The sequence below is a fragment of the Notamacropus eugenii genome, chromosome 6 (genome assembly GCF_028372415.1).
Source record: "Notamacropus eugenii isolate mMacEug1 chromosome 6, mMacEug1.pri_v2, whole genome shotgun sequence".
Classification (NCBI taxonomy): Eukaryota; Metazoa; Chordata; class Mammalia; order Diprotodontia; family Macropodidae; genus Notamacropus; species Notamacropus eugenii.
This window is the reverse complement of record NC_092877.1, coordinates 43,611,234-43,630,637: the sequence shown is the minus strand read 5'-3', so window position 1 is coordinate 43,630,637 and position 19,404 is coordinate 43,611,234. Positions and strand designations below refer to the sequence as shown.

Here is a 19,404-nt window from a genome sequence, read left to right as displayed (position 1 = left end):
ACATATTAGAGACCTATGGTCTCATCTACAATCTTTTTTTCACTTCTTTATGTATATGCAAATGTTCATTCTATTTGGTGACTGGAGAAATGAAAAGACATTTAACAAAAATAATGGTAAATAAAGCAACTTGGTGAAATGAATAGAAGGTTAGTTATAAAAGAAAAAGAAAGAGGATGTGGCTGTAAAGCTATTGAGACAAAGGAAAGGAAGCTAAGTATGTCTATCAAGTTGCTAGGAGGTGATGAAATGCTGTAATATCTTAAAGAGGTGCTTAAGAAGTGAGACATAAAAAGATAATTTCAAAATAGATTGACAATATCAGTAACTATGGAGAGCAGGAAGCAATTTGTAGTGATACACTGAGTGTGCTGATGTACACTTTTGCCACAGAGACTGCCATATTCCAAATGTAAATCTCAATCCTAGAAAAGAAAACTCAATAATACCTTCTCCAAACTCCAGGTTATCAGGCATATCATAGTGTTCAATTAAAACAAAAACCTAAAAAAAAAGTACTGAAGTGGCAGAGAGAAAATCTGGCCTTTGTCAACCTGGAAAATACAATTATGTCACAAAGAGGAATATAGAAAGGAAATGACAAAGTACACATGAGCTTCAAAAGCCGAAATTATTCCTGAAAAGGAGAAAGTTGAATGTTCTGAGGATGAAGCAGCTTCTTGTTCTCCAAGGAATGATAAAGTAGAGACACAAAAGCTATCACATGGGAGAGATCATCCACCCAGGGTCAACAGACTAGTCATGGTATTCCCTATTTAGGAATACAGAGACAATTATTGTTTGACATCATATCAACAATGAGGCTTATTGTCTTCATGAGGTATATATCCAAAGCAGAAAGATATCCTGAGATTTGTCCAATACAGTGACTATAGCTCATTTCTGGTGATTTGCATAGGCAAAAATGATGCTGGCAGAAAGAAGCTAAGGTACTGTCAAAGACGGTGAAATATTTTTTTAAAAAATTTATTTAGTTTTAGTTTTCAACATTCATTTCCACAAGATTTTTAGTTCCAAATTTTCTCCCCATCTCTCCCCTCCCCCACCCCAAGACACTGTGCATTCTGATTACCCCTTCCTCCAATCTGCCCTCCCTTCTATCACACCCCTCCCTTCCCTTATCCCCATCTCCTCTATTTTCTTTTGGGCAAAATAGATTTCTATACACCATTACCTGTATTTCTTATTTCCCAGTTGCACATAAAAACAATTTTTAACATTCATTTTTAAAACTTTGAATTTCAACTTCTCTCTGTTCCTCCCTCCCCACCCATGCCCATTTGGAAGGCAAGCAATTCAATATAGGTTATAATGTGTAGTTATGCAATAGACTTCCATAAAAGTCATGTTGTGTAAGACTAACTATATTTCCCTCCATCCTATCCTGGCCCCATTTATTCTATTCTCTCTTTTGACCCTGTCCCTCCCCAAAAGTGTTTACTTCTAATTACTCCCTCCTCCCATTTGCTTGCCCTTCTATCATTACTGCACCCTACTTTTCCCCTTCTCCCCTACTTTCCTGTAGTATAAGATAGATTTTCATACCAAATTGAGTGTGCTTGTTATTCCCTCCTTAAACCAAATATGATCAGAGCAAACTTCACTTTCTCCCTCTCACCTCCCCCCTTTTCTCCTCCATTGAAAAAGCTTTCTCTTGCCTCTTTTATGAGAAACAATTTGCCCTATTCCATTTCTCCCTTTCTCCTCCCAATATATTCCTGTCTCTCATACCTTAATTTTATTTTTAGATATCATCCCTTCCTATTCAACTTACCCTGTGCCCTCTGCTTATATGTATATAATCCCTCCAACTACCCAAATTCTTAGAAAAGTATCAAGAGTTACAAATATTATCTTTCCATGTAGAATGTAAACAGTTCAAGATTTCTTTTTGTTTGAAAGTCAAATTTTCTAGTCAGTTCTGGTCTTTTCGTCAAGAATGTTAGAAAGTCCTCTATATATCAATGAATGACCATATTTTTCCCTGAAGTATTATACCCAGTTTTGTTGGGTAGGTGATTCTTGGTTTTAATCCTAGCTCCTTTGACCTCTGACATATCATATTCCAAGCCCTGTACTCCCTTAATGTAGAAGCTGCTGGATCTTGTGTTATCCTTATTGTAATTCCACAATACTCAAATTATTTCTTTTTGGCTACTTGCAATATTTTCTCCTTGACCTGGGAACTCTGGAATTTGACTACATATTTCTAGGAGTTTTTCTTTTCAGATCCCTTTCAGGAGGTGATAGGTGGATTCTTTCAATATTTATTTTACCCTCTGGTTCTAGAATATCAGGACAGTTTTCCTTGATAATTTCATGAAAGATGATGTCTAGGCTCTTTTTATAATTATAGCTTTCAGGTAGTCCCATAATTTTTAAATTGTCTCTCCTGGATATATTTTCCTGGTCAGTTGTTTTTCCAATGAGATACTTCACATTGTCTACTATTTTTTCATTCCTTTGGTTTGTTGTATAATTTCTTGATTTTTCATAAAGTCATTAGCTTCCATCTACTCCATTCTAATCTTTAAGGAATTATTTTCTTCAGTGAGTTTTTGGATTTCCTTTTCTATCTGGCCAATTCTGCTTTTCAGGGCATTCTTCTCCTCATTGGCTTTTTGGATCTCTTTTGCCATTTTTGTTAATCTATTTTTTAAAGTGCTAATTTCTTCTGCATTTTGGGGGGTCTCCTTTAGCAAGCAGTTGACTCATTTTTCATGATTTCCTTGCATCACTCTCATTTCTCTTCCCAATTTTTGCTCCATTTCTCTTACTTGATTTTCAAAATCCTTTTTGAGCTCTTCCATAGTCTGAGACCAATTCATATTTTTCTTGGAGGCTTTTGATGGATGAATTTTGACTTCTTTTTCTTCTGCTTGCATGTTTTGGTCTTCTCCTTGTCACCAAAGTAAGATTCTATAGTCTGATTCTTTTTCCAGTTTTGCTCATTTCCTCATTTACTTGACTTCTGAGCTTTTATCTTGGCTCTGCCAAGATTGTGAAGTCTTAAGTAAAAAATCTAAGATGAAGGAATTACAGATTATGCTTTCTTCACTGCTGTTCATTGAATACAAAGGAAATCACAGGGAGAAATGACCTGAGATGTGAAGATCTGGCTAAGAAGATGGTCACTGAAAATGGAATTTAGATTCTAGACCATGGCTTAAAATAAAGCAATGACACACTCCTGGCCAAGAATGGAGTATACCTATCTAATTAAGGTGTTAAGAATGTGTTTTCATGGTGCCTTAAAAATATCTAATGAAAAGGACTTTAAAAGGATGAAGGAGTAAGAAAACTACCAAAATATATCCACTAAAATTCCCATGGAAAGTAAATATGATGAAGGCACAAGAATGGCATTTGAGATAACCATAAATTTACTGGAAACAAAATCTAAGTCAATAATAAAATCCATGGCTTTGAATATCTATATACAGATTTGCAACATTTAGGCAATAAGAGAAATTAGATGTCCTAAAGTAAACAACTAAATTTGACCTTGTCATCTTCATAGAAACTTGTTATGAAATTCATGACTAGAATATTTTATTTAAAAGAAACAGGAGGTAGATAGGGATGACAGACTATGGGCATGGAAGACTCCATATGTTAAAATTTTTAATATGTTGATTAATTTTCCTGAATTGCTTTTTTTTCTCTTTTAATTTTTTGTTTTATGATATGGTTCTTGGAAAATAGAAGAAGGGGGGATGGATACATTGATAAATGTAGGTAATTGTAAAAATAAAATATATCAACAAAATTTAATCAAAGGAAAGGATAGGTAAAAAGGAGGAGATTGTCACTATATATTAAGAAGCTACAATTGCGAGAAAATCCATGAAGGGGATTAGGGGTGAGAAGGGGAACAGGGTAGAGAATATTTTAATAGAAATCAATGGAGGGAGAAAAGGATATAATTGTTGCTATAGAGGCCACTATGAACCGCTCCCCCGCCCCCAGACCAACAGAGAAGCTAGATGAGGAATTGAAGAAACAGATCAAAAACTTGGCACAGAGACATGATATAGCATTGATGGTATACTTCAATTATTCAGACCTTATGCTGGAGCAAACATTCTCTCTCTCCTTTTCTGCCAAAAACAGAGCAGTTAAGAACTTCCTAACATGCCTTAATGATAATTTTATCCTTCAAAAGGTGGAGAAAACAATAAGGGAAAATTCTATTCTGTATCTCACAAACAGGAATGAACCCATTGCTAAGGTGGGAATGATGAGAGTCTTCAATCAATAAACAATTTTTAAGTGCTGGCAGAGTGGCTGATCCTATGCTAAATACTGGTGTTGTTGTACTTTGTTCTTCATTCTCAAAGAGGACCATGGCATGAGGAAGATGATGCCATTTCTTGCAAATGAATGGGACTTAAATAAATGGGAGGGCTGTGCAAGGTCATCAACCTCACTTTCTCTCCCAGAGCCATCTGGGTCCAGTGGCAAGATAGAGATCAGTATAACTAGAGATGGCCCCCATGCTAAATTCTAGGGATACAAAGAAAGACAAAAATATAGTCCCTCAAGAAGTTCATAGTCCATGAGAAACAACAGTCCAACAACCATATACAAGATAGCTGCTGTATAAATTGGTGGTAATCTAAGAGGGAAGGCACCAGCAGCAATGGGGAGTGAAAAAAGCTTCTTGCAGAAAGTAAGATTTCAACTGAATCTTGAAGGAAGGATCCTGCCTTCCAGTGGGGATAAGGAAGGAGAGCATTCTAGGCACAAGGACATGTTAACAACTAGTGAAAGTGGATAGAGAACTCAGGAGGTAGAATATTGTATGCAAGGAAACCAATGTCATTGGATGATAAAGTATTTGAAAAGGAGCAACATTTAAGATGACTGGAAAGGTACAAAGTGGCCAAGTTGTAAAGGATTTTAAAAGCCTAACAGACGACATCACTAGTGATCCTGGAGGTGACAGGGACATTGAGAACAAAGTGACCACTCTTGTTTAGAGTTTGTGAAAGAGAAAAGGGGAAGGGAGAAAGTTGTCATAGGCTGCTATATATCCTAGATTTGGGTAAGATCAGTTTTCAAAGAGTTCAAAAGAATACCAGGAAAGATTCCATGGAGTAAAATTCTAAGGAAATTCAGTTCAGGAGATCTAGGAAACTCAAGAATAAAATTCTTAACCACAAAAGAAAACAATTCCAATTAGAAGGAAAAATAGGTACTCTCTGAAAAACAGATGTGGATGCACAAGAAACACAACCAAATAAATATCAATTAATTAAGCCAGCTAAATAAGATGTGTCCAGAAGATGGAAGCAAAAATGAGTGAGATAAACAAAAGACCATAGCACTGTCCTGTAAAAAGTGACAAGAACATTGAAATTGGGATGGAGTTTTGTCATGGAAAGCTAAGGACAATCATAGGTTTTGTTAAAACCTATACTGGGTTGAAGAGGAGGGTGTATAAAGCGATGGAACCACTGTCTGAGGATGATGCAATAATGCTAACTATCAAGAGAGAAAGAAGAGTTACTCATTTCCTGGTAAATGTTATCTTTTCTGTCAAAGAAAATGGTTTTTTGTAATGGCAGTGATAGAAGAAAAATGATTACCACAGCATTGATACTGAAGAAATAAGGAGATGGTAAGAGAGTGCCCAACTTCTGTGATGAAATTACCTGATCCAGGTATACTATATCATCAAGTACTGAAAGAATAGGTAGATGAGATTTCTAAATAACTATCAGGGATATTTGAAAGAGAGAATGGGAGAGGTAATTAGGACTGGAAAAAAGGAAAATGACCTAATTCTTTCCCTTCCCTATCTCCTCCCCCCACCCCCCCCAAAAAAAGGCAGGAACTGGAGGAAGGGAAAAATTCAGGGAGCTCATTTTTCAATTTATAGGGAAATTTGAGACTGGATAATAAAAGAGATAGGTTGCAGAATCTGTAAAAATGGTGTCAGCAAGTGTTCATCAAGATTAGGCCATGCTAGTTAGAAGTATACATATAGAGAGGGCACAGGTGTAAGGTGATTATAATGGGAACCTTACTCTCATCAGAATTGGCTCAAAGAGGGAACAACATGCAGTTGGGTATAGAAATCTATCTTACCATACAAGAAAGCAGGAGGGAAGGGAAGAAGGGGTGCTAATAGAAGGGAGGGCACATTGGGGGAGGTAAAAGTCAGAAGCAAAACACTTGAGAATGGACAGGATGAAAGGAAAGAGACAGTAGGATAAACAGGGAGAAAAGAAAATGGAGGGAAATGCATAGTTAATAATCATAACTGTGAAAAAAATTATAGCAAGTTTCTCTGGTAAAGACTTCATTTCTCAAATATATAGTGAACTGAGTCAAATTTCTAGAAAGAAGAGCCATTCCTCAATTGATAAATGGTCAAAGGATATGAACAATCAGTTTTCAGGCTAAGTAATCAAAGCTATCTATGGTTCATATAAAAATGCTCTAAATCACTACTGATTAGAGAAATGCAAATTAAAACAGCTCTGAGCTACCACCTTACACCTATCAAGTTGGCTAATATGAAAGAAAAGGAAAATGACAAATGTTGGAGGGGATGTGGGAAAACTGAGACACTAATGCATTGTTGGTGAACTTGCGTATTGATTAAACCATTCTATAGAGCTATTTGGAGCTATGCCCAAAGGGTTAAAAAACCATGTATACCCTTTAACTCAGCAATACCATGATGAGGTATGTATCTCAAAGAGATTTTTAAAAATTTTTACACATCAAAACCACAGGACTTATAGGTGTAAAGGGATGAAGAGCATAGAGCTTAAAAACTTTGTCAGTGACACATTAAAAAAAGATAGGAACCTAATAAAAGCAGCAGCACATTTTAAAACATAGTAAATGGTTAAGAAATGCATAAATTCTACAATAAATAGTGTGCCCCATCCCTGCTTTGCCTGGGCCCCAGGCTGCACAAGCAAGTTAGGCAAGTGGAAACTAGGGTTTCCATGACAGGAAAAGATAAGTGTAGGAGTGGTATGGTCCCAGGGGTGAAAAACATGTGGGCTTCTAGGTCCTTGGGTGTGGCCTTTTGACTGAGTTCAAGTTTTACAGAACACATTCTTTTTTAAGGGAATTTGTTCTGGGAAGTTTGGATTCAATCAAAGGGCTGCCCTTGAGGTCCTAGAGGGCCACATGTGCTGCAGGTTCCTCATCCCTGGGGCCCTCTAGCACTTCTCTACCAGTAGCTCCTACTGCACCAGAAGACATATAATAAATATGGCCCTTTATCTTGACAAAGACCTCGAGTTTGCTTGTGGAAGAGGACATCTGAATGTCTGCAGTTTTGTGAATTTTTATGAAGTGGTGTAGTTTTCTGTCTATCAAAAATGCTGAGAAAAATCACACAAAAACAAACTCAAAATTCAGATTCAAAAAGTTAAGTTCAAAATGTTGCCTAACAGTAATAACTAGATGATGCAATGAATAGGTTGCTGGACCTGGAATCAGGAACATCTTAGTTCAAATATGGCTGTAGAAACTTACTTCTGTGACTTTGAGCAAGCCACTTAACCTCTCTCATCCTCAGTTCCCTCAGCTATAAAACAGAGATAATAACAATGCCTACCTCTCAAAACTGTTGTGAAGATAAAATGAGATAATATTTGTAAAACACTTAGCACAAGTAGGTACTAAAGAAATTCTCATCCTTTCCCCTTTACCTTTTCCTACAATATGCCAATCTCATTGGAAGAGTACTTGTCAATAGTTCAATAGTGACCTGGCAGGGAAAAAATGACCCAAGGATCAGTACTGAGTCCCGTGCTATTTAACATTGTTATTGATGATTTGGATGAAGGTATAGATGGTATATTCATTGAATATACAGATGACACAGAACAGATGCAGTTGTGGCATTGGAGACCAGATGTCATACTATGTACAGATGACACATTGGATTATAGAACTTTAAAAGAACTTGCCAGGGTCATATGACCAACAATATGGAAGTCTACTTATTTTCTCCAATCACCATAATCTCTCAAAAATAAGATTTACATACAAGAGGCAAGAGGCAAAGTATTTCCAGCTATCATCAAAGGCTAAGACACTGAGAGCCCTAATAAGTTAACAACCTAATGAGTTAACAGCAAAGAAGATTAATCCCTAATACCTCAGCATCTCCCCTACCAGCACCCAAAGTCTGGCAAAGCTGAAAAACAGGATGCACTTTGGGATTCACTCAGCAATTCTGTTGCTGCAATCTCTGCCAGCATGACACACTCCTTTCCCTTATTCTCATCCCTCCATTATATGGCAACAAACAGAAGAACTCAACTCTGTCACAGACATATTACACATGAAGAGGACAGAAAGGAGAGTATAGGAGAACAGAAGCATGTTCAGCTGCTATTCACTGTCAAAGAAAGAATGAAAGAACAGAGGGAACTATTCTGGGAAGGATGCCAACATGTGGGAGGGGACCTGAAGTAAAAGAGACTTGTATCCAGCTGAGGCCAGTCTATCTCCCAGCAATTTGCTTGGGACAGGAACTGGGGCTGATGAAAAGTGAATTCCCTAGAAGGAGGGAAAGTTTGGAGGTCCAGTCCTTGGGTGATCTAACATCAAAAGGGAGAGAGTCAGAAAGAGAGTGATAGGGCTATATAAATGGGAGGGGAAGGAGGAGGAGGCTAAAATTACTGAAAATCTCAGGAAGAAGAAAATTCAGTTAAAACCTTTGAACATAAGCAAATAAATCAACTGAGGGAAAAATGAATAACAGAAAGGAATCTGGCCTCCAGGACATCTACATAAGTCCAAACATACTTGAATAAGTATTACAACACAAAGGAAAATAAATCAATACATGATGAGAGAGAGGACCCCCTGGATTCCAAGAGGACATGGAACCACAACAGGATGTTCCTAAATGGTTCAACAGAGAAATTAAGAAACATGTAAGAAAAATTTATAGCCTGCACAAAGAATTATCAGAATACAAAAACTTGAATCTCTAGTGTCGAATCTTTCCAAAGAAACAAAATAGAAACCAATTTGGTGGCAATAAAAATAAACAAAAGTGAAGGGCATTCTGAAAGAAGTAAAAAAGATCTTGACAGGCAAGGACATGGAGTGAAATGAAAGAAAGTCAAACTTTAAAAGGTTAAAGGTAAATTCTCTTTCAGATTCAAAGAATCAACTTCATAAATGAAAAGTAGGGGAAATGTGACGAGATAGCAATCTGCCTGAAAAAGATCTGAGTTTTACTGGACAGCAGATTCAATATGAGCCAGTACTGTGTTATGTCAGGCAAAAGAACAGATACTATCTTGTGTTACATTGAGAGGCATAGATTCCAGGAGTAATAAGGTAATCATCTCTCTGTCCTCTGCCCTAGTCAGACCACATTTGGAGTTTTCTGTTCAGTTCAGTTAGCACAATTTCGAAAGGACATTGGTAAACTGGAGAGCAAGGAAGCCAGAATGGTGAAGAGTCTTCAGTCCATGTCATATGAGGAATAATTGAATTTGGGATACTTAGCCTAGAGAAAAGAACACTGAGGGAAACATTACAGCTGTCTTCAAGTATTTGAAGGGCTGTCATGTGGAAGAGGAAGAAGACTTGTTCTATTTTCCTCTGGAGAGCAGAATCAGTAACAATAAGTCAAAATTGCAAAGAAGCAAATTTAAGTTTGATGTCAGAAATATCTTCCTAAAAATTGGAACTATCCATAAGTGATATGAACAGTTCACAAGAGGTAGTTCCCCATCGGTAGTCTTCAATCACAGGTTGGATGGCCACTTAATTACTTAATGTTTTGGTAGGCATGTCTTTTGGGACACAGGTTGGATGAGACAATCACTGCAGTCCCTTACAACTGAAAAACTGTGTTAATTTTATGACTGTTGCTGAGTGGAAAAGGATCTAGTGGCGCTACTCTGCCATTAGGAAAAACCATGGGAAAATTCTGTTCCTTTCACATGGCTCCATTTGCATTGAATCCAGTAAGTTGTGGGTATTTGCTAAATGTCAATTGATTATTTAATAAAATATTTACCCATTCATTCAATAGATATTTGCTGAGTGGCTGTTATGAATGAGGCCACGAACTAGGAAAAGTAAAACCTTTGTTATATTGGTATCCAATCTTCTGATACATTCAGACATTCTGAATTGCTCCAGACTTGGAAATACTTCCATAATTCTCATCTCTTTGAGGGTAAGAGGGAAAGAAATAAGCAATTATATACCACCACCTACCATGTGCCAGGCCTTATGCCAAGACCTTTATAAATATGATTTCATTTGATCCTCACAATAACTGTGCAATTTAAGTGCTGTTCTTATCTCCCAATCTCTCTGGTTACAAAGCAATACTCTTGGGTTTTAAAACACTACATAAAAGAGTCATAAACTGAAAGACTACATCTCATAAGTTGGCTAAACTTAAGAAAAGAAAAAAGAGCTAGAATTTAATGTGTACAAAAAGTCAGAACTTTTTAAAATTAAGGATGGGTCTCTCTATCTCACCCAGGTTGGAAGTACTTGGGTACTCATGGGTCCAATTCTGAGAATTTTGATCTGCTCCATTTCTGACTGGGGTTGGTTCAACCCTCCCTAGGCAACCTGGTGACTTCCGATTTCTAGAGGGTTCACAACATTAACATCAAGCAGTGCAGATACTCAATTAACATAGTCCGTGACAGCTCAGAATACTCAAGATCAAAAGATCCACCAGCCTAGGCTCCTTGGCAACAGAGATTACAGATATATCACCATAGATGACAAAAGTCAGAATTCTCATAGAAAAGCAAAAAAGCATGAGAGATGTCAACGGAGATGGAAATGAAGAGTGAAAAATTTAGAAATTTCAAGCTGAAGATACCTTAGAAGTGCCCAACTTCTACAAATGAACAACCTGAGACTAATGACTTGTCCAAAGTTATGCAGGTAGCAAATAGCAAAGCTGGGATTTGAACATAGGTGTTCCGACCCCAAGTCTAGTACTCTTTGCTAAATGACGCCAAATTCTTAAGCCAACCAGGAACCAGAGCCAAGAAGAAACAAAGCCAGAAGTACAGCACAGATCAAAGGTGTCAAACTCTAGGCCTGAAGCCAAGTGTGATCTGAATGAAGCTACAATGTAACTGGGAAATGGAAAGAAAGAAAAGAAAGGAAACGAAGAAAGAAACAAGCAAGGAAACAAAGAAACAAAGAATGATAAAACATAATGTTCATTTGTAGCTTTCTAAGTCAACATGAGCCAAACAGGATCTATTTCATTTGTATTTGATACCACAAGCGTAGAAAAGTAAACCTGGATTTTGCTCTTCGCAAATTCTATGAGTTATATGGACTACATAGAGTCATTCTCTAGTAACTCTAAGTCTTTTCCTCTGGTGAGAGGGGGAAAGGGAACATAACTCTACAGTGGCATCATAAGCGTGTGGTGTTTCCTGGGAGAGGAGGAAGGCTACTAGAGAGAAAGAAAGGTTTGTTTGTGATTTCAGATGCAAGTGCTTTCTGTTTTATATTTTCTGGCAAGTGACATAAAGCCTGTCCCATATCTGATGTCCCAGATACCCTGAATGCTTGTGTGGTAACTGAGTATCCTTTCTTCTCTGTGGAAAAAAGGAGGGTTAGGATCAGTACTAGTGATCAGAGATGGTAAGTTGAAAACATTCAGATCATATCAAGGATGAAAAATAGTCTAGCCAACTGTGCCTCAATGCCACATGCCTCAGCAAGCTAAAATGACTCATTTTCCTGGGGCTTCAAATAGCAGATGTTTTACTATGTAGCAATTTATTCAATTATTGAGCTCCTATGATATAAAAGGAACAACTTCAAGATAAAGAAATGTCACTCCATACTTCATGGTATCAGAGACATTGAAATGTTCCTTGAGGGGTAAAAAACACAAATGAAACTTCAATAGGAAATTTAAAAGATCTGAAAGGGCAGAGGGGAAACTTCACCTTTGTCAGAAGGTTGGAGGAGGGAGAATCTAGGCAACCTCATGCTCAATAGCTCATCTGAATGTCACTTTGATTGCCTAAAAAGTAGAAGATACAATGAATAGAAATGTTTGACACTGAGAACATAGTAGGTCCTTAGTAGATACTTCTTGATTCCTTGAATTATATAGCTGGCCTTGAAGCTAGGAAGACTTGTGGTCAAACTGGTAGTTGAGTTCCACCTCTCACACACCGACCGTGTGACCCTGGACAAGTCACAAACTCTCAGTGCTCTTGTCAACTCCCTAGATTGATAAATTGCAAAGAAGGTGCTGACCTGAATTAGTAGAGAGACTTTTCCTAACAGGGAGTTGCTTATACTACTGAATCATAGACCTAGTTCTTCTTCCTATCTGAGATGTAATAATTGGAACTCTTTCACAGCATCTTCAAATCACATAATCAGAAACAATCTTAAAGACCATCCAAGTCCACCTTCTCTACTAATAGATTTAGAAACAGAGATGAAAAATGTGCTGTGATTTGCCCCACACCAAAGACTGAGTGGTAGAGAACCTCCCATCCATGTTGCTTTCTCCAAGATGGGATATTCATTCAGCAACTGACACACTATTCCATTTGGATTGTGCTGTAACTTTTCCAAAGCATGGGTTTAAGAATGACCTATTATCTCATTTAACCCTCAAAGCCACCATATTGGGTAAACATAATAGTTATCATTATCCTCATTTTACAGAGAAATAAACTGAGGCTCAGAGAACTTAAGTGGTTGCTCAAGGTCACACAGAAAGTAAGCAGCAGACACAGGGCTCTTACTTAACTATGAGACAGAAAATTTTTAAACAATGTAAATTTATTCTAAATAATTCAATTAGTTGTTTCCCTGTTTTATTCCTTGTCCTCAGAGCGTTAGTGGTATGATGCACAAGATCATATAAAGTCATATAAGTTCTATAAACCTAAGACATATAAAATTTCTCCTCAGATTCTTAAAAGATGGCTAGAATGTCAATGGGCCCAGATGGGAGAAAGGCATTCTAGGATCAAAGGAACATAGTGGGAAAACTGTAAGATGTTGCAGGGGGCAATAATCTGATTGCAGTAGAGACTTCACAAGGAGGATCGGTGTAAGATAACACTAGAAAGATGAGTTAGCACCTGATTGTGAAGGATCCAGTTAATCAGGCTAAAGAGTTGGAACTTTATTCAGCTTAGGGCAATTAAAAGGATCCCGGCTTTGGAATCAGAGGCTGTTTGTACAAATCCCAGCCCAGAGTGATCTTAGAAAATTCACTTAACTTCTCCAGGCCCCAATTTCCTCATCTGTAAAATATGGGAGTTAGAGTAGATAGCCACTAAGGTCCCTTTTCAGCACCAAATCTATAATCCTATTCAGTACACATTAGTGGGCCTATAATGGTTTGAACAAGGAAGGGATACCAAGAAGACCAATCTGGCTGATCTAAACTACATACATGGGAATACATATAGACACACATGTAAACATATGTGCATTTATAGCTGTAGACACATATATGGGGGAACTGGGTTTTGGGCTTTCTGGGGTCCATTTTAGGCCACCCCTCCAGGAGAAGAAGGCAAGCCAACAAACCACTCATCTACCAAATCTCTGTGGTTTGTTTGTGCTTGTCCCACTTCACAAACTAGCAAAAACAGGAATGACATCTTTGTTTTTGTGGTCAGTAAGCTGTACAAAACACATCAGAACTACTTTTAACATAATTGTTCTCAGGGGGCACAAGCCAGCTCTCTCATGTAGAAAATGTCACATCAACCAAGCCAGCACCATTTGGTTCCTAATGACTTAATGAGATTCATAGGGTGAATATAGTCCAAGATGAAGACCCCTGTATCGTCTCCCTTTTATTTATGTTTGCCACAACATCAAGCAAGTCAGGACATAAACCAAGGGTAAAATAATACCATCCCAGAATCAAAAGTGGAAAGGCTACAGGCATGATGAATGCAGTTCTGCACTGAAATTACTTAATCAGTGGTTTTAAGGGAACCACACTAAACTTCTTTTCAAAAGAGCCAAGTTCTAGGATTTGAATCTACCCTACTACAATGTGAATTTGGTTGAGTTAGTTTCCTTTTTTGTAAAACAGAAATAACAACATTATTATCTACCTTATATGACTGATACAAGAAAAGCATTCTACAAATGCTTATATATGTTGTATAAAATTTTTATATATCATTTTTTCTGTGTGTTTTATGATAAGATAAATAGGGGCTATTAATTATTTAAAGCCTTTATAAATTACCTACAACTTATAGGGTCATATGATGTGGTCATGGTATAACTGAAAAGCAATTGAATATGAAATCTGAGGATCTGGATTCAAATCTAAGCTCTTAAATTTATGACATGCGTGACCTTAGGCAAGTCATTTACCCTTTCTGGACTTCAGTTTCCTTATCTTTGAAATAAGGAAACTGTACTACATGTTTTCTTAGATCTTACTTCTCTAAATCTTATAAACTCCTACATTAGATGCCAGAGGAGCTAGAAGGATGAATAATCCCTCATTCCTGACCTATTACAATCTAATAAAAATGATAGGACACATCTATCCTCCACAAACTCCATTTTCTGCCAACCCAGTGGGACAGCTGAAGGGATCCAAGACATCCTGGGTTCCTGAAGGGTGATACCAGCAAACAAAACTTAGTTTGTTTACTTTTTAGCTAGAAAGACTTCAAGCCTACAATAGAGGTAAAATCTGCCGTCTGAGACCCAACCCAGCTTAAGGCAAAAAAGCTTGGCCCTAGAAGGTTCCCACATCAATTGAAATTATTAAGCTACTGAAACTCATCACATCATTTAAAGGATGAAGGGTAGTATTTTGGAAAAGGAAATGCCCAGACAGACCAAATCGTGAATTCTTTGAAATATTAAAGTACTGTAAAGCTATGCAGGTCTCAATGCTTCAGGAGTGTGTCATTTCAGCTACATAGGTACATCCTTCCACTGATGCAGATATCAAGCTATGTAAAATTTAGCAGATGCTCTGAGTTTGGCTGAAAAATCCATCCCTTTTCAGCAAGCTCACAGACGAAGCTCTCCCAGCTTATTAGACTCATCTGTGGGCACATAATGAACACATAACCCATCACCAGACTTAAAGCCTTTACAACCTGGTTGGACTGGCCAGATCTTGGGCTCTACTGGCATAGACTTAGGGAAGTTAGAATCATCTTCATACCATAATGAGGCTCACTGGCCCAAAGTAATAGAAAAGATTTGACAGTAAACTCTCATTAGCTAAGAAGGTGAAGTAATCTCAGCCAAAGACTAGCCCCAACGATGAAAATAAAAGATAGCAGTAACTCGAATATATGTCCACCTTGCTATTGGCCTCTTTCCTGATGATGTCCTTAAAGACTGTGCTACTCTTGCAGATGCCACCAGATACCACCATTTTACACACACACACACACACACACACACACACACACACACACACACACACCCCTCCATGGTGACTTTCCTACTAGCAAGCATACCTAAATAAATGCAATACAAATTAGTATATGTTTTAAAGTTTTACATATATATAATTTACATATACTATAAACATATGTATTTTATATAAGATGAGGGAAAGAATGCTTCCAGCTGAGGGAGCCAGGAAACCTCATAAAAGAAGTGTTATTTGAGTGGAATCATTGGATGTCAGAGCTGAGGAATGTTAAATAATAATATGTCACGTAAAGATTTGTAAAGTCCTTCTTCAAACTCCAAGTAACCTGAAAGGTGGGTAGTACGTGTATGATTAAACCCATCCTACCAATGGGGAAACTGAGGTTCAGAAAGATGAAATAATTTGCCCAAGGTCAGGACAGAAAGCACGGTATCCAGAATTCAAAAGTAGCTCTCTATTCCCAGTATGGGGCTTATTCTAGTGCAGCAGGCTGCGAAGCTCAGATAGTTCTTCCCTCTTATTTTACAGATAAGAAAACCCCAGTCCAGAGGATAAAATAAATTCCTTAAGGCTACTTAGTGCCGGGCTAAAACTAGATCCCAGGTCTCCTGATTAGCAGGTCTGTGCTCAAATACACTGTGCTATTCCTTCCATAAAAAGGCAAAAAGAATTGTAGAATTGTGCCCTTTCCTCTTCTAGTCTCTTTTAAGTCAAAAAAAAAATTTTTTTAAATTCAGTAAGTTTTCTATTCCTACTCCGACTTCAGGTTTTGGGGCTTTGGGATGGAAGGGAAATCCTGTTAGGACATAAGGACCTACGTTCCTGTGACCCTAGAAGACTTGTCGGCTAGCTCTCACCCGAGCTTCAGCTGGGGTCTTCTATGACAAGTCTTCTGCTTTTCTCCGTGTCCTGCTTGGACCTTCTCACCTTCTGAGGTGAGTTTTTATGTAACAGGAAAACAGTTCACCTGCCAGCCTTCTGTGATTGTCTTGTCCTTAACTGCAGAGGGCGCAGCGAGGCCTCTGGGCCAGGATCAGAGCGAAGGAGGTTGTGTCCAGCCAGCGGAAAGGATTTCAGCCAATTCGGCCAGCCTCCGGCTCTCACTCTCTCAAGTGTCTCGGATAATGTCGCATCGAAACACGCAGCTGAATACGTCTTAGGACGAGAAAGGGAGGGCTAGGCAAGAGACCGCTTTTTAGCAGAATTCTCTCCTTGAAACTTTCTGCTACTGTGTTGGCGCATCCTCCCCAGGAGTGCTGGAGGATAGATCAGTCTTTATTTGCCGAGTCCCTTCATTCAGGGACCTCTTTTAAGATGGGAGTGTGCGGCATTCCTTTCACTATTTGTAGCCCCTTTTTCCCCTTTCAAACCAAGCTGCTTTTCCGAAGCTGCTCTCTCCCCTCCAGGGATAATATCTTCCTCCCACCTCCCCCATTTTCTGGGAATGTCTGCTGGGCAGAGGAATGATAGACTGGCAAACTAGAGACCCAGCTTGAGAAATGGAGTCAAAAAGGGGGGAAGGTAACCTTGATCTATAGACTGCAGTCCCCCAACTCCGTCCAGGAAATGGGCTCCAGGTCTCACTCTTATCTTTGCCGGGGCGCTACATGAGACCAAGGGCCTGACAGGTGACTCCTCCTCCAGCCAGCTTTGCAGGCCTCGAAGCTAAAGATTGCCTTCACAAGGAGGAAGCAAGGGACTCCCCCGCAGAGTATTTAGCTCAATTCCACCGGCTTTACCGCGACGGGCTTCAGACCCAGGTGGGATAAGGTCCCAGGTGAATCTGCCAAAGGCCAGGTAGTTAGAAAGGAAAAAATGCAAGCGCCCTCACCCGGGAAGTCACCGAAGCAGCAGTCGAAAGAAAACGTGCGGGGTGGGAATCCCAGCGTTTCCCCCCGGGGCACCAAAGAACCTGCTCCAGCCCTGCCCTGCCCCTGCCCTAGCGATCACACCTGCGCTGGGGGATGGGGGAGGAGGAAGAGGGTAGCCCAGGTAACCCCCACTCCCGAACCCCAACGCCCGGACCCTAGCGCCCTTTCTTGCTTGTCCTCAAACCCTCTACTCAGCTCACCCGGAGCCCGCGGCGGCAGAAGTAACGGAAGGCGAGAGGAAGCCGGGCTCCCCGGGAGCAGCCCGCGGGCTGCCCCGACGGCTCAGCTCACTCCACCCTGAGCACCGCGCCTGGGCAGAGGTGGCAGAAAAACACCCTTGCCGCTAAACCCCCACTGCCCCAGAGCAGACGCCTGAGCCCTTTCCAAGTTGGCAAACTAGGAGAAGAAACAATAAAAGACCCTTTGCAGACGTTCCAGGCGCTAGAGACGAACCTTCAGAACTTCTCGGGCCGGCTCCCAGTCTCCCCCACGCGGTCAGGGGCCACCCGCCCGGAGGGAGACTCGGGACAGAGTAGCCCGGCCAAGTGGCCCGGTTGGGGTGACCTCAGCCCAGGCTCACAGATGACTTACCCCGGTAACTGTTGCCCGGCTTGTAAAATTCTGGGTCCCCTTCCACCCGGAGGCTGAACTCATTGTAGCCCTCCCGGCGGGTGCCTTGGGCGCGCAAGATGCGGCTGCAGTAGCCTTCAGACTTGAGGACTTTGTCTAGGGTCTCATCTGGGAACGCCAGCCCCGTGAGGGCCAGCGCCAGGGTGAGGAGCGCCCAAGGGAAGGGTGGAGAAGAAAGTCCCATCTTCTCAGGAGCTCCCCAACTTTGTGCTCCTAGCCCTCGCCGCCGCTGTGGAAATGCCCCCTGAAGAAAGCTGGGCACAGGAGAGGCGACTGAACAGGGCAGCGGCTCGTCAGCTCCAGCCTGGGAGGACGGAGCTCCCCCGCCCCCAGGGAGCAGAGACCCCGAGAGGGGCTAGAAACTGTGAAGAGGAGTGGAGAAGGGGGAGGAAAAGGAGGAAGAAACAAAGAGAGGGCGAGAGCAGCGAGCCAGCGAGGGAATGTTCCCTGCTCTCTAATCAGCTGCCGCCGGCTCGAGCGAGCTAGCGAGGGAGCGGAGGGGGGAGGGAGGCGGGGGCAGGAGGGCTGATTTTGCCCAGATCCCCAAGTGAAGCGCTGTTTTCTTTCAGAGCTAGTGATTAGCAGTTGTAATGTTTACTCTGCCCGGCGGTATTCCCAAGGTTTGGTGGAATCACAGAGCGCAGGAAGACGCTGCTGCCGCTGCTGCCTCGGCTGCCTGTCTCCTAGACATCCAGCCAGGCTCGAGCCACGCTCACCATGTGAGCTAGGCTGACAGCATCGAAATTCAGCCCTCGCCTTCCGGCCCAAGTCTGGCCACTGTGCGCCAACTGGACGGGATAGAGGGGGAGGGGAAGGGAGGAGAGGCCAGAATTTTAAAAGGTGTTGGGGGGCAGGGTGGTTGTTGTTCTGGTCCTTCTAAAAGTTCAAACGAGGGCCTGCTTTTCTTCTCAGTTGTGGGTAATCATTATCTTTAGACTCGCTCTCTCTTTTCCTTCCTCAATGCCCCACCCTCCAGCCAACTACTGATGGGGCCAGGATGCCGGCCTGTTGGGGCGGGTTCCCTGTTTCGGGGAGGGGTGAGGAGCGGCTGTAACTTCGACGCTGCCTTGCCAGGACCTTTTGCTGGGGAAGCATAGAGAGCTGGGCCAGTGGCTGGAAAGGTGCCAGTTAGCGGAAGGCTGGGCATCAGGAGGAAGGAGATTGATCTCCTCTCTCCTCCCATTTCCCTAAATAGAGGAACCTGGTGGATCAACACTAAGAGCTGACTTAGAGCTGACATTCTTATGGTCCTTAAAGATCTGCAAAAGTACTTTTTTCATACTTTATGCAAACTTGGCCCAAGGTTGGCATACTTAATAAGTACGGATTTGGACTCAGGATCTGGACTCAGATCTAACCCAGCACCCTTGCCTGCTCAGTCCCCTAACTCGAATCTTACTGCACACCCAACACAGGCACTGTTCCTCTGCTCTCTTATCCCTCTTATTAAAGTCTGGAGAGGATATTAGGGGAAATTGTGAGGGAGACAAAATGAAC

General features: G+C 40.7%; 1 protein-coding gene across 1 annotated transcript in view; it reads right to left on the bottom strand.

Moving 5' to 3' along the window:
- The window catches only part of SPON1 (spondin 1), a 397,925-nt gene extending 379,140 nt beyond the window's left edge, over positions 1–18,785 (bottom strand). The window contains exon 1 of the mRNA XM_072619685.1: positions 17,869–18,785. Coding sequence (XP_072475786.1) covers positions 17,869–18,091 — 223 coding nt within the window. The 5' untranslated portion in view covers positions 18,092–18,785. The remainder of the gene's footprint in view (positions 1–17,868) is intronic.
- Between the last annotated feature and the right edge of the window lie 619 nt (positions 18,786–19,404).